This window comes from Fusarium proliferatum (assembly GCF_900067095.1).
Source record: "Fusarium proliferatum ET1 genome assembly, contig: FPRO_scaffold010, whole genome shotgun sequence".
Taxonomy (NCBI): domain Eukaryota; kingdom Fungi; phylum Ascomycota; class Sordariomycetes; order Hypocreales; family Nectriaceae; genus Fusarium; species Fusarium proliferatum.
This window is the reverse complement of record NW_022194799.1, coordinates 495684-509484: the sequence shown is the minus strand read 5'-3', so window position 1 is coordinate 509484 and position 13801 is coordinate 495684. Positions and strand designations below refer to the sequence as shown.

The 13801-nt window shown below is 50.1% G+C and overlaps 7 protein-coding genes across 7 annotated transcripts; 5 read left to right on the top strand and 2 right to left on the bottom strand.

Annotated features, from left to right (window-relative positions):
* Window positions 1–24: 24 nt before the first annotated feature.
* FPRO_11605 (uncharacterized protein) lies at window positions 25–1157 on the top strand (the record flags this gene model as incomplete). Its single annotated transcript, XM_031221099.1, has 4 exons — window positions 25–177; window positions 227–669; window positions 712–910; window positions 954–1157. The coding sequence occupies 4 exons, from the start codon at window positions 25–27 to the stop codon at window positions 1155–1157; spliced, it is 999 nt and encodes a 332-aa protein (XP_031086692.1).
* Window positions 1158–1331: 174 nt separating this feature from the next.
* Window positions 1332–2135, bottom strand: FPRO_11604 (uncharacterized protein; the record flags this gene model as incomplete). The annotated part of the gene is made up of 1 exon (XM_031221098.1): window positions 1332–2135. The coding sequence occupies one exon, from the start codon at window positions 2133–2135 to the stop codon at window positions 1332–1334; it is 804 nt and encodes a 267-aa protein (XP_031086691.1).
* Window positions 2136–5492: 3357 nt separating this feature from the next.
* Window positions 5493–7156, top strand: FPRO_11603 (putative MUP1-High affinity methionine permease; the record flags this gene model as incomplete). The annotated part of the gene is made up of 3 exons (XM_031221097.1): window positions 5493–5568; window positions 5617–6721; window positions 6769–7156. 3 exons carry the CDS (start codon window positions 5493–5495, stop codon window positions 7154–7156), a joined length of 1569 nt encoding a protein of 522 aa, XP_031086690.1.
* A 565-nt stretch (window positions 7157–7721) lies between these two features.
* Window positions 7722–9451, top strand: FPRO_11602 (putative succinyl-CoA 3-ketoacid-coenzyme A transferase, mitochondrial precursor; the record flags this gene model as incomplete). Its single annotated transcript, XM_031221096.1, has 5 exons — window positions 7722–8205; window positions 8248–8434; window positions 8479–8889; window positions 8932–9049; window positions 9095–9451. 5 exons carry the CDS (start codon window positions 7722–7724, stop codon window positions 9449–9451), a joined length of 1557 nt encoding a protein of 518 aa, XP_031086689.1.
* Window positions 9452–9818: 367 nt separating this feature from the next.
* On the top strand, window positions 9819–11220 carry FPRO_11601 (uncharacterized protein; the record flags this gene model as incomplete). Its single annotated transcript, XM_031221095.1, has 3 exons — window positions 9819–10358; window positions 10402–10521; window positions 10564–11220. The coding sequence occupies 3 exons, from the start codon at window positions 9819–9821 to the stop codon at window positions 11218–11220; spliced, it is 1317 nt and encodes a 438-aa protein (XP_031086688.1).
* Window positions 11221–11397: 177 nt separating this feature from the next.
* FPRO_11600 (putative conserved mitochondrial protein) lies at window positions 11398–12327 on the bottom strand (the record flags this gene model as incomplete). The annotated part of the gene is made up of 2 exons (XM_031221094.1): window positions 11398–12090; window positions 12145–12327. The coding sequence occupies 2 exons, from the start codon at window positions 12325–12327 to the stop codon at window positions 11398–11400; spliced, it is 876 nt and encodes a 291-aa protein (XP_031086687.1).
* Window positions 12328–12556: 229 nt separating this feature from the next.
* On the top strand, window positions 12557–13751 carry FPRO_11599 (putative dicarboxylate carrier protein; the record flags this gene model as incomplete). The annotated part of the gene is made up of 8 exons (XM_031221093.1): window positions 12557–12594; window positions 12640–12671; window positions 12715–12739; window positions 12785–12852; window positions 12896–13252; window positions 13296–13314; window positions 13357–13602; window positions 13646–13751. 8 exons carry the CDS (start codon window positions 12557–12559, stop codon window positions 13749–13751), a joined length of 891 nt encoding a protein of 296 aa, XP_031086686.1.
* Between the last annotated feature and the right edge of the window lie 50 nt (window positions 13752–13801).

Sequence of the window (13801 nt, the reverse complement as noted above, 5' to 3'; positions counted from 1 at the left end):
TCATCGTCAAAAACATCGTCAAAAATGCTCGATTTATTCTCCGTGCCCGTCTTCGTCGTCGTCTTTCGGGAGACCCTCGAGACTGCTATCATCGTCTCAGTGCTGCTGGCCTTTCTGAAGCAGACGCTCGATGGATCTCAGCGCGATGCTGGTATTTATAAAACCTTGCGCACACAGGTACATATTTGAACTGAGTTAATTTAGAGTGCAATGGCTGATTCTGTAGGTCTGGCTGGGAACGGCCTTGGGTCTTGCGTTGTGTCTCATCGGCTCTGGTGTAATCATCGGGATATTTTACATTCTTGGTAACGATACGTGGGCTGATCATGAGTATTACTACGAAGGAGTGTTTTCGCTCATTTCGGCTGTCATCATCACCATCATGGGCGGTGCGTTGTTGCGTGTGGGTAAGATGGAGGATAAATGGAGGGCGAAATTGGCAAAGGCCATTGAGACACCAGTAACAGCGCAAGGAAAACGAGCGTGGTTGGTCAATCTCTTTGAGAAGTACGCCATGTTTGTGTTGCCCTTCATCACTGTTCTTCGTGAAGGTATCGAGGGCATCGTCTTTGTCGCTGGTGTCTCATTTTCTGCACCCGCTTCTGCCGTTCCTCTCCCCGTCATCATGGGATTGATGCTGGGCGGCCTTGTCGGATATGCTCTCTACCGGTAAGTCAGTCGATCAATTGACAAACGTGTCTAACATCTCAGGGGCGGTTCATCTGCGAAGCTGCAATATTTCCTCGTCGCTTCGACATGTCTTCTCTACCTCGTCGCAGCAGGTCTATTCTCCCGCGCAATCTGGCTCTTTGAGCAACAGCAGTGGAACAAGGTTGTCGGCGGTGATGCCGCGGAACTCGGAGATGGTCCTGGATCATACGATATCGACAGGAGTATCTGGCACGTCAACGTGAGTAGCCTCCTCAGCCTTGCGAACCCAACTGACAATCCAGTGCTGCAATCCTCAGCTCAACGGTGGTGGAGGCTGGGCTATTCTGAATGCTGTTGTCGGATGGAACAATTCCGCTACGTATGGATCTGTGCTTGCCTACAACCTGTACTGGGTTTTTGTGATTGCGCAATTTTCGCTCATGTCGTTCAAGGAGGATCACGGACACTACCCATTGCTCAAGGAGGAGGACACAAGGACTGATTAATGTGTTGTTTGTTCCAGTAAATACATATCCATCGTGTGCGCCCAGATACTCTCTACATGTCCTTTTGGCTGTCTTCGCCGAAGCGTGCGCCTTGTCAAGTGTAAATAGTCCACAATCGCTTCAATCGCTTCACTCTCTTCGCCAACTGTTTTCTTCGCCCTCCCCAATTGTTCCTCAGTCGTCGTATCGCGGCTTCTTGCGAGGTCGTCCGGGTCCACGTGCAGTCTTGCGCTTCTCAGCAGAAGCGCCGCTAGCCAACTGCTTAGCCTCAAACTTCTCCAGCTCGCCCGGCGCGATCAATCGCAGCTTCTCTTCGTTCTCCCAGGTAGAGTCGTTTTGCTTGTAGCCGACCCACTGGACCTCATAGCTGGTCTTCTTTCTGCCAGCGGCGGGGATACACTTGAGGATCTTGAAGACGTGGTAGACGTCCAGCTGGGTTGCCTCCTCTCGACCTCCGAGCTTGTCCCAGTACTTGTAGACCAGCGTGGGCACCTGCTCTTGGAGACTCCATTCCGACTCCCAGGTGGTCTCGCCGCCTTCCCATTTGACTTTGATGTCGACGGTCGAGTTGTCGGGGTCGACACGATGCTCAATGAACTCGTCAATGGCCACATCTTCCTTAAAACCGGGATTGGCGGGTTTAGGCGCATCGCCGTTGACCTCAACGCCGTTCACCTCGTCTCCATTGAGCTTGTTGCCGTTCTTCTCGAGGCTCTTTTCGGCGGGTTCGGCAGGGGAATCGGAGACGACGGGTGCAGATTTCTTCGCGGGGGTCTCTGTCTTAGGGGTGCTGACTTTGGGGGTTCCGCGCGGAGTGCCAGCCTTGGGTGTGCCAACTCGGGATGAAGTTCGTGGGGTTGCGCCCCGAGGAGTATTTCCACGAGGAGTGCCGGTTCTCAAAGCAGGAGAAGCCTTGGTGGTGTCGGGCTTCTCGCGATGGACCAGGCCATCTTCCTTGGAAGGGCTCTCTGCAGTCATAGCTTCTCGGGTCTTTAACGGGGAAGCTGGAAAGTCGTAGGGATCTGGATTGTGAGCGGAAGCAGCGACATGCGAAGGGGAGAAATACCTTTGTTGGGTGATACCATGACTCTGCAGCGAAAACCACGATAGTCGCGATGACTTTGCGATTGTTCGCGTTGAGTTGTGTTCAGCGGTTGTGGTATTGCGTCACTGTGGTTAGATGCTGGTCGCAAGTTGAGCTGAGCGTGGGCGCGTTGACCGGCAACGCGTTGATATGGGGCTGTGACGCCACAATCAGCCACCACGTTTGCTGACTGTATATCGGCAATTGATGCGGCTGCAGATAAAGACATAAAGAGAGTTTGCAAGGTGAAAGAGCTGATCTGAATGTTGTCCTTTATGCCTAGAAATTGCTCGTGTGACTGATTCACCGACCGTTGAAGAGATCGGCATGCAATTAGAACCGCTACGGGCCATGCGGCTTGTCATGACTATGCCGTCATGGTCAACAGCACACTGTGCCTGTCAATTAACTCGCAAGATTGCTTGTTCTTATTGGCGGTTTTATAGCTGGCATTTAGTGAATGGTGCTAGTGTTAATCATTGACATGATGCGACGCCCAGAGATCAATTGAAGACCCCACGATATGTTTCGGCATGCTCGGCACGCACACAGGCTTTAGGAACCAAGCTGCAAGCATCTCAAAACCGTACGGAGTACGTGCCTTAGAACTCCTTCGCCAACCTCCTATTTACTCTTTCATCGCGAATGAACGACACATCTGCTGCTATGCTGACCCACGTGGGTGGTGGTTGATGCTCATATCATGAGACTGAGCTGCAACAGACCATCACGTTTTTTTTTATCAGGTGTCTTCCCAAAATGCAGCAAAACCGGCCCATGCACCAGGACTCTACATTAATTTGAATGATCCCAGAATATGAGATCTTTGTACGTGCCGTTGTTACAATGTTGGCACTCAAGTCCTGCCCATGTGTCATGATGGCTTTCATGTGTCCCGCCAAACGTCTGAGTCAGCTTCATCTCAGACAAATGCCAGTGGACCTTTTTCCAACTTCTTTTCATCTTAGTCTTATCTTTAATAACGGCAAGTCAGTGTGACTGAACAATTAGAACACTGCCTTTATATAGGGGTGTAGCTTGAAGAACGGAGGCGAGGCCATGATGAGCTTTTTGTTTCTTGGTATGATGTCTACAGTGTCAACAAGAAGCCACTTATGAGCCAATCACTCTCTGAAGCCTGGAATCTCTTAGTCGAAACAACTCCTGCAGTGCATAGGTTCAAATCGCCTTTGTACTTAATGCAGGCTATGCTCTTGGCTCTGTTTAGTTCTTAACTTCTCAATAGTCAAGCCGCCAAGCACCCCACTCATGAGTTCTTGGGTTTCTGTTGGTTTCTTAAATTAATACTGTCTAGCACATAAGAGGCTTTAGTTCTCCTGGAGATGCATATTCATTGAGTTGAGTTGTGTATAAACCAAATATAGGTATATGATACGGTGTGTACTGAAGAGCTAAAAGTTGACATTCAGATTATAAGGTCAGTAAATACTAATAAAATAACAAATGCTGACAAATTTAGGAGTTTTTAAAGCAAAGTAAAGAGAGGATATTAACGCTAATAAGTTAAACCAGCACAAAGAACTCAAAACAGCGAACCGAACAGTGTTGTGCATTTGCTCAATGGCGTTGAAACAAAAGCTGGGAGTTCGCCCTTCACACAGAATCACGAATCCGAAAGCCTTTGTACCATAAATATAAGCACAATCCCAATAGCATGTTGATATAATCTTTTGAAGATCCATATGGCTCTATAACTCCAACGGATATAGATGGGCTATCTGGTATGTCAAAATAAACCTCAGCTGCAGGGTAGTAACATCAATACATATGTACATTGCAACCACTCAGCGAAAAGGAATTGCAAAAACCCTCCAATGGTGAGGAAGACCTTAAACGCCATCGGGCCAAGTAGCCGGAAGATCATGCTAGGTTAATAGCCGCCAGGCAAACTAACGCCACCCGCATCGTCAAGGATACAGTAGTGTCGTTCTCGATCGTACTCCTCAGTGGGGAGATGTGCGATATTGGACACGAGATCATGTAAGTCTTACTCTATCCAACTGCTGACCGTGGGATTCCCGATCTATGATCGGTGTTTCCCCCCTTTGGCCATGACTCTATTTGGTGGCTGTATTGCAAATGATCATCTCTATGATCTGAGTTCCAGATCGTCTTGGCAAACAACATTCACGGGCAACAAACACAGAATAGGCAGTTGATATCTGACATATTTCATCCTTCTCACAGTTCTTCACATGAAACCCGGTTCAAAGCGTGCAAAAGCGAGCAAAAATATTAAGTTAAGGGACAATCACTTGGCCCGGGCACGTCATCGGCCAGCACCCAACAACAAGTTAGCTTCAACACAAGCAAACCAATAGCTCAGCAATTCACTACACAGCCAAGAAGTAATAAAAAAAACATTCTCGAACTTTTGTTCAAGCTATGGTAGATCAGGCAGGTGAGCTTACTTGACGTGGTCTGAGGCGACGATGGTGATATTATCGCAGCTCCCGTGTGGCAAGCAGGGATCTTCGGGGAGTACGGCCTTACAGGCTGAAAGGGATTGAGTTTATTATTGTTGTTTTAACTGTCTTTGGAAGTATGTGTGTTCATCACGCAATGCCTCGGGGAGTCACACGAGGCGGTGCTCCCTGTTGCTGGTCAGGATGAGCGTGGGATGTAATTTTCTTGACAAGCAACCACTTCCATCGATCCTTGATGCATACGCACCCGGCCTCCCGATCGTATACCTCATACACAAATATCCACTGCTGAAATTGGAAGGTAGTTAAAACAAAGACCTAAATTGAGCCTCAACAAGCCGCAGTCCCACAAGCCTGGATCCTTATACAAGCGGCGCGATGCCCGGGGAGACTTTTTCTCACCCATGCCCAGAGTGGACCAACTGCGCATGTCACCCAAACCTCATTGGTCAACTGGAAATAAGCGTGCGATCACCTCAGATCGCGTCATCGTCCTAGTCACTCTAAAAACACCAAGCAGATATTTTCATGACACATTAGCTGCCCACCAAGAGCTTCACCCCATCCACAGCCCCGTCGTGATTGGCGGCTCACCGAGTGGCACGATTCAAGGATCGTGCCGTTCTGGCGGCCTTCTAGACTTTTGGGTCCGCTGCGTGGTGGACCACCCAAGCTTTTTCTAATTTTTTGCCTTCCCATGGGGAATGAGGATAGGTATGGGGGAGGTATTAAAGGGGATGGGGGATCCCCCTTTTGGTTGGAGGTGGTTCATCAGAGATTGGGTTTTTGTATTGAGTTGGTATCATGAGTAACGACGATCTCAAGGGTCTTGAGCCCAAGGCTAACAAGACTAACTATGTCGGTTCAGACAGTGAAGAGGGTATGTCTACAATGACAATTGTGCATGAGAGTCTTGCTAACTCCACAGGTCGTCTTCATGTTGCCGCCGAAAATAAGCGCCAGATCGGTGTTCTGAGCGCCTCTATGCTCATCTTCAACCGTGTCATTGGAACCGGTATCTTCGCCACACCCGGCTCTATCCTCGCTCTCCTCGGCAGTCCAGGTCTAGCCCTCATCATCTGGGTCGTTGGTTCCATCATCGCCGCCGCTGGCACAGCCGTCTACCTCGAATGGGGAACCGGCATCCCCAAGAACGGCGGCGAGAAGAACTATCTCGAGTTCATCTACCGCAAGCCCAAGTTCCTCGTCACTGGCATCTACGCTTCATACATCATTCTCATGGGCTGGGCTTCTGGCAACTCTGTCGTTTTCGGAGAGTACATCCTGCATGCTGCCAACAAGGAGGTCGACCGTTGGAACCAGCGTGGTATTGGTCTGGCTTGCATCACGACTGCGTTCATCATCCACGGAACTGCTCTTAAATGGGGCCTTCGTCTTCAGAATGCTCTTGGTATCATCAAGCTCATCATCGTCTTCATCATGATCATCTGCGGTTTCGTCGCTCTTGGTGGTCATCTCAAGACTGATGAGAAGCCCAACAACTTCAGCAATGCCTTTGAGGGTACTACCGGCAGCGCTTATGGTGTTGTCACTGCTCTGTACAACGTCATCTGGAGTTTTGTCGGTTACAGCAACGCCAACTATGCCCTCAGCGAAACCCGCAACCCCGTGCGAACCCTCAAGATCGCTGCCCCTACTGCCATCATCTCGGTCTCCATCATCTACATCCTCGTCAACATCGCCTACTTCGCCGCCGTCTCCAAGGCTGAGATCATTGCCTCTGAGCGTCTCGTCGCTGCCTCGCTTTTCCGCAATGTCATGGGCCCTGCTGCTGAGCGCGCCATGTCCGTCTTTGTCGCTCTGTCTGCCTTTGGAAACGTCCTCAGTGTCATCTTCTCTCAGGGTCGTCTCGTCCAGGAACTCGGTCGCGAGGGTATTCTGCCCTTCTCTCGCCTCTGGGCTAGCAACCGACCTTTCAACGCTCCTCTCGCTGGCCTCTTTGAGCACTGGGTCATTTGCGTTATTGTCATTCTTGCACCCCCTCCTGGAGATGCCTACAACTTCATCCTCAAGTATGTATCTGCCTCAACTCTGTCTGTCCATGTCGCTAACCAATCAGCCTCATCTCTTATCCTCTTGCGATCGTCAACACCTTTGTCGCTGGTGGTCTTGTCCACCTCTACCTCCACGGCGCAAAGTACAACTGGAACCCTCCGATCAAGGCGACTCTCCCCGTCACTGTCTTCTTCCTTCTCAGCAACATGTATCTGGTGATCGCACCATTTATCGCTCCTGACGATCCCAGCCAGAACCAGTACAAGAGCATGCCGTACTACATCCACTGCGTCGTCGGTATCGCCATCTTGGTTGCTGGCGCCATCTACTGGCTCATCTGGGCAGTCATTCTTCCCAAGATTGGCGGTTATAAGCTTGTTCGCGAGGTTCATGTTGATGAGATTGATGGCTGGGAGTCTAACCGCTTCCATCGGGAACCTATTAACAAATAATTGTAATTGCTTTGAGTTGTCAGCGTCTTTAGACTAGATTAATACCCAAATTGCTGCTTGTTCAACACAACAATTGACTTTCGCTTGTGATCCTCGTGGTCCACAATTAACCGTGATGCAGCATGCAATCGAGCTATGACTAAGAATAAAGTACAGTACCTAACTGAAGGTCTGTCGAGCTCAGGGTGTTGTGTATGACTTTATTGAGAATGCTTTGGACATCTTTTGCGTACCATGTAATGTTTCAGCTGTGTGGGATCAACTATGATCCGGTCACTTCAAACAATCGCGAAAACACCAAGCACCGCGTTCCAATCGTCCGAGAATATCACGTTCATCCAGATCCAATTCTTCCTCACACCCGAAACCCGATCTCACTACCGCATTCAGGGTCCGACCCGCTCAAGCTCATCGGTGCCAGTTCTCCCGCCGAAAATGACGTCTCTGCGGTCCTACTTCTACCCCCGATTACCGTACTCTCGGAACCAGAATTATCCCCGATACTCTTCTTTAAACATATCACAGTCGCAATCATGACTGCACCAGACAAAACATCACAGCAATCATGTCGAAGCTACTAAGACTACGGGCGAGACCTCTCACATGGGGAAGCAGCTTCACAGCGCGCCAATTTAGCACATCAAGGCCTGCGCTGGCGGTGCGGGGAGGGTCGAAGCTCTTTAAAGATGCGGATGCTGCGGTTGCGGACATCAAGAGTGGTTCGACACTGCTGAGTTCAGGCTTTGGGCTCTGTGGTGTAGCGGATACTTTGATTGGCGCGCTGAACAGAAGAGGCCGCGATTCCCTCAATTCGCTGACTGCTGTGTCGAATAATGCTGGCGTTGAAGGCAAAGGCGGTTTGGCGACGCTCACAAGCGCCGGCCAAGTCGATCGCCTGATTCTATCATACCTCGGAAACAACAAGGTGTTGGAGAAGAAGTACTTGACGGGCGAATTGGCTATTGAACTTTGTCCCCAAGGAACATTAGCAGAGCGCATTCGTGCTGCCGGCGCTGGCATTCCTGCATTCTTCACACCAACTGCAGCTCGTACGTTGTCCGTCAATTGATTGAGTGAAGCTAACAGGTTAGACACACTTTTGCAGGATGGAGAGATCCCCGTGCGACTGGACAAGTCTGGCGCTGTTGTGGAAAAAGGTCGAAAGAGAGAAACACGCGAGTTCAACGGCCGAACGTTCCTCATGGAGACAGCGATTGAAGGCGATGTCGCTATCATTCGAGCGTGGAAGGCTGACAAGGAAGGAAACTGTGTATTCCGGTATGTCTACTCAACTGGCTCCTCAATCGGTGCTAACAAGTCAGATACGCAACAAAAGCATTCGGACCCATCATGGCCAAGGCCGCGAAACTCACAATCGTCGAAGCCGAAAACATTGTCGAAGTTGGCGCAATCGACCCCAACGACGTTGATCTCCCCGGAATTTTCGTCGACCGAATCGTTCCATCGACAGCCGAGAAGAATATCGAGATTCTCAAGTTGAGAGAGGAGGGATCGGATGGACCACCCAAAGCTACGAATGAAGCGCAAGAGCGACGAAACCGTATCGCCAGACGAGCGTCCAAGGAATTGAAGCCCGGTTACTATGTGAATCTGGGTGTTGGCATTCCTACACTGGCTGTTTCTTTCCTCCCTGCCGATTCGACGGTGCACATCCAGTCTGAGAACGGTATTCTTGGAATGGGTGCTTATCCAACAAAGGACGAAGTTGATCCGTAAGTCAATCGTCTCTGTTTGAAGCGTCGCTAACAAATTAGTGATATCATCAACGCTGGTAAAGAAACAGTAACCCTTGTCCCCGGCGCATCCGTCTTTGACTCCGCCGAGTCATTCGGCATGATCCGCGGCGGTCACGTCGATGTCTCAATTCTGGGCGTAAGTTCTTCAAACCCCTCTCATCTCACTCGCTAACAACCTCAGGCCCTTCAAGTCAGTGCAGTCGGCGATTTGGCCAACTACATGATCCCCGGCAAAGTCTTCAAGGGCATGGGCGGCGCGATGGATCTCGTCGCCAACCCCGACAACACCAAGATCGTCGTCGCCACCGAACACTGCGCCAAGGACGGGTCATCAAAGATCAAGCAGCAGTGCACACTACCACTAACAGGCGCACGTGTAGTAAGCACCATCATCACGGATCTTTGTGTGTTTGAGGTAGATCGCGAGCAGGGTACTCTTGCGCTTACAGAACTTGCGCCGGGGGTTAGTGTGGAAGAGGTTAGGAGTAAGACGGATGCGGACTTTTCGGTGGTGGATGATTTGAAGCAGATGGAGTGATACCAAATAAAATGAACTTTTGTGTAATGATGATCCATGGATGGACTTTTGTGTGGTGGGTGGAACTTTTGGAGATTCGTCATTGAACCCTGGTGGCTTGGAATAAAGTTGGGCTCCGCTGCGGGGAATTGATTAAGGTTACGAGTCTATTTGGGACGATCGGCAGGGCGGGTTGAACGGTTTTGCGCCATTGATACCTTGTTATAGCGAACGTGACCGCCAGTGCCGATGGGGAAGGTCCTGTTTAATTTGCTGATCATCTCTTGCGGTGCTCAAAACTTTGCCCGATGTTACTGTCGCCAAGAATGAGGAGGTGGTTTATATAGCAGTGTTGGGCTGCAGGTAGTTCAATCGACACGCATCAATCATGAGGTACTCTATCGTTTCTCTCCTCACCCTCGCCTTGGGCGCACTCGCTGTTCCCAAGACTGAGATCAAGTCTTATGATGGCTACAAGGTCTTCCGTGTAAACACCCACGGCAAAGCCGCCATCAAAGAGAAGCTCACTCCTGTGACTTTCGACGAGTGGGAGCATGGCTATCAACACGTTGACATCGTTGTTGCACCCAATGACATCAGCGCCTTTGAGAGTCTGAAGCTTGATTACACCACTCTGCACGAGAACCTCGGTACTTCAATCACGGGTGAGAGCGTCTCGCGCAAGAAGTGGAAGCGTCAGGCAGATGATGATTCATGGTTCGATGAGTTTCACAACTATGAGGATCACATTGATTACTTCCGCGACTTGCAGGCGCAGTTCCCCAACAACTCAAAGCTCGTGTCGTCGGGCAAGTCGTACCAGAAAAGGAACATATATGGGCTTCATCTTTGGGGTAACGATGGTCCTGGAAAGCCTGCTGTGCTTTACCATGGAACTGTTCATGCCCGTGAATGGATCTCAGGTCCTGTAAGTTTGTTGCTACCTATTGACTTTCGTGGCTGACCGTTAGACCCTCGAATACATCACCCTCCAGCTCGTCAAGGGCTTCAAGAGCGGGGATGAAGATGTCCAGACTTATCTGAACAAATACGACTTTTACATCTTTCCCTTTGTCAATCCCGACGGCTTTGTAAGTTCTGCACTCACATTAACGGACTAAGCTAATTATCAGGTCTACTCTACCACCGCTGATCGTCTCTGGCGAAAGAACCGCCAACCTCCTCCCGCCACTGCAGCCAACCAATCGTGCTATGGTCGCGATATCAACCGTAACTGGGAATTCGGCTGGGACTCCAACAAGCGCGGTGCCTCCACGGATCCCTGCTCCCAAGTCTATCGCGGTGAGAAGCCCGCCGACACCCCAGAGAACCAGGGTCTCGATAAATTCGTCCGTCAGCTCCGCGACACGGTGGGCATTGCGCTATACATCGACTGGCACAGCTACGGGCAGTACATCCTCTCTCCTTTCGGATACAAGGAGGATCTGTACGCCCCTGAGCTTGGAAAGTGGACCAAGGCTGCTGCGTTGGTTAGTGAGGCTATTCGCGAGAGCACAGATGACCACACGACGTATACTTTTGGTCCCAGCGGTGCTGTTCTATACGTCACTACTGGCGCTGCTCCTGATCATGTTTATAGTGTTGGAGGGGCCAAGTTCTCGTATACTATTGAGCAGCGTGATACTGGTGAGAATGGTTTTGTTCTTCCGCCTGAGCAGATCCGACCGAATGCTGAGGAGCAATGGGCGGGTCAGAAGGTGCTATTGTCGCTGTTGGATGAGACGTTCTTTGACGGAAAGGGTCCTGCTCTTTACCAGGGACAGACCTAGATGGGGGTGGGTATTTATTTCTTGTACATACTTGAGAAGTCAATTGAAGTGGCGAAAGGTGCCTCGACGTTGCACCTTTCGCCGTTGAACCTACAGCCATTCCGCGCTTAGACCGTTGCAAATAGCTTTATCGAATGAACTCAATTGTTTATTATCCAATTGTACGTCTATTGTCTATCACAGCTTCGAGTCTCTACCCGGCGCAAAGCTGCTTCCACCAATGGCCTCAACAATCTTATCCACTGTATTCAAGATCCAATGTCCACCCTCATCACTAGCCAAATACTGTACGGCCTCTTCGCTCTCTCCATCCTGATCATTCTTATACGACCCATCCTCAAGCGCCTTTCTCAATCCAAACACATGCGACAAAACCTGCGGTCCAACACCAGTCTGCGCACGTAGACAAGAAATAGCAATCATGGACGTATGAACACGCCCAAGACTAGCAAGTGTATCGCGCTGTGAAGCAGGAGGGTCGGAGAGAAGGGCAGAGTAGTGACTGCTGAGGATATAAACGGGTAAATCGGGATGCGCAAGCGCCAGCTTCTCAAAGAGCTTATCTTCGTACGGCCTGTAGATCGAATCCCATAGTCCGCGACCGCGCGCCAACGCCTCGTCGATGTTTTGCGACGTCGGTTGTCGGCTTGGTTTCGTGGAGAGTTTTGATGTTACTTCTTCGGGGAGCGATGCGTGGAATGCATTTAGGGAATTGATCGTTCGTGGGATGCCATTGAAGCTGATGCATTTGAGGCCGACTTCTCGGATGAACTCGGCATTCTGGACAGCCGAGTTGGGATCTTTTGCGGACGCGACGCGGTGAAGAACGGGTAATGAATCAGGAGAGTTGAGGGTAAACGTAGCAGCAGCCTAAATTATCAGTATATGCAATTCAATTGAGGTGCCAATTATGGTAGAACATACAGAAACTGTTAGCCACGACTTTGGGCCGAGGTTCCTGATCGCAGCATCATTTGCGATGGCCTCATACAACTCCTGGACCTGTTTCGGCGCAGGACGAGGACCTGGCTTTGCAAACGGCGCATTGATAAGCGCTTTCAGCGACGTAGATAGTTTCGACATGTCTGCTTGTTTCTCGTTTGACATTGTGTTCTTCTGCCGAGGATGTACTGACGCTTTTGTGACAATGACGATGATGGGCGGGAGTCAGAGTTGGAGACCGAGGGAAGGCCCCGCTTTTTCTACGGGGTTCAGAACGGATGAGCGGGCGGAGCTAGATTTGGATGCCGAGAGCGCGTGTAAGTGTACAAAACAATGAGATGGAAGGGAGATGTGAGGAGCATATCATATTGTGTTTGGATAGAATATTGTCGAAATGAGTTCTGATAAGAAGAAAGAGCCTTTTTGGCTTGGGTTCGTCTTTTTGTGAGAGGCGTGAACATGGCTGACTGTTTGTAGCGGCGCTGCAGCTTGCATGGCCGTTTGCTTTAGTATGTTTCCCTCGACAACGTAGAGCTTGACTAACATGTGAAGCCCACCCTCTGGACCAAACGAAATAGTGCGTTTCTCAGTCAATATACACGAATCCAAGCTAACCAGTTAGTCGCATGCAAGTCCTCAAAAGCAATGCCTCTATGCTCAACGTCCTCTATCGCTTCGCCGCACGGGATGGTAAGCTCCCAATCCTTTATACTGCCCACCAACTAATGATCAGGCATCCCATCACTCTGGAATGGCTTATCAGCTTCCATCCTCCGCCAAGGAACATACTCAACCGCCCGTTTCGGCTTTCACACTTACTTCTCAGATAAACTGAGAGGATACACAGGCAAGAAGCTCTCAGTTGCACAGAACATTGCTTGCGCTGGTGTAGCTGGCGGTGTAGCTGGTCTAGTCGGCAATCCAGCTGAAGTTGTTCTTGTCCGTATGTGTGCAGATGGTGCAAAGGCTCCGGCGGAGCAATTCGGATATGCTCATGCTTTTAATGCGCTGGGGAGGGTTTATAGTGAAGAGGGGATGAGGGCATTCTGGAAGGGGATTGCTCCGAATATCGCGAGGAGTGCTTTGATGAGTGAGTTTCGTGCTCCGTAAATGGACTTTGCTAATAAGTGCAGATGTTTCTCAGATTGCTACGTACGTTCATTGCTTCTGGGAGTGACTTGGCTAACAACTCAGATACGCCTCCGCCAAGCAATACCTTGTGGGTATAGGTTTTGGAGATGATACAAAAACACATGCTATTTCGTCTTTAGCTGCCGGAACAATGGCGACAACTCTATGTGCTCCCGCAGACGTCCTCAAGAGTAGAATGCAATCTAGCGCCGGAAAAGAAGGCCTAGCTCAGGTTCTGGGCACTGGCCTCAGAGAAGAAGGTCCACGATTTCTCATGAGAGGCTGGACACCCGCTTGGTTGAGACTTACGTACGTTCCTCGCATCTCGTGTTGAGCTACGCTGACTTTTTAGACCACATACTGTTTTGACTTTTGTCTTTATGGAGAAGCTTCGACAGATTACGTCGATAGATTGGCTAGGTGGGATCAGTGCAGCGGAGAAGGAACCCCTTCGCTGAGAAACGCGTTCTGGATTTGATTGAGACTGATTTGAGCAAGTAACTTGTTT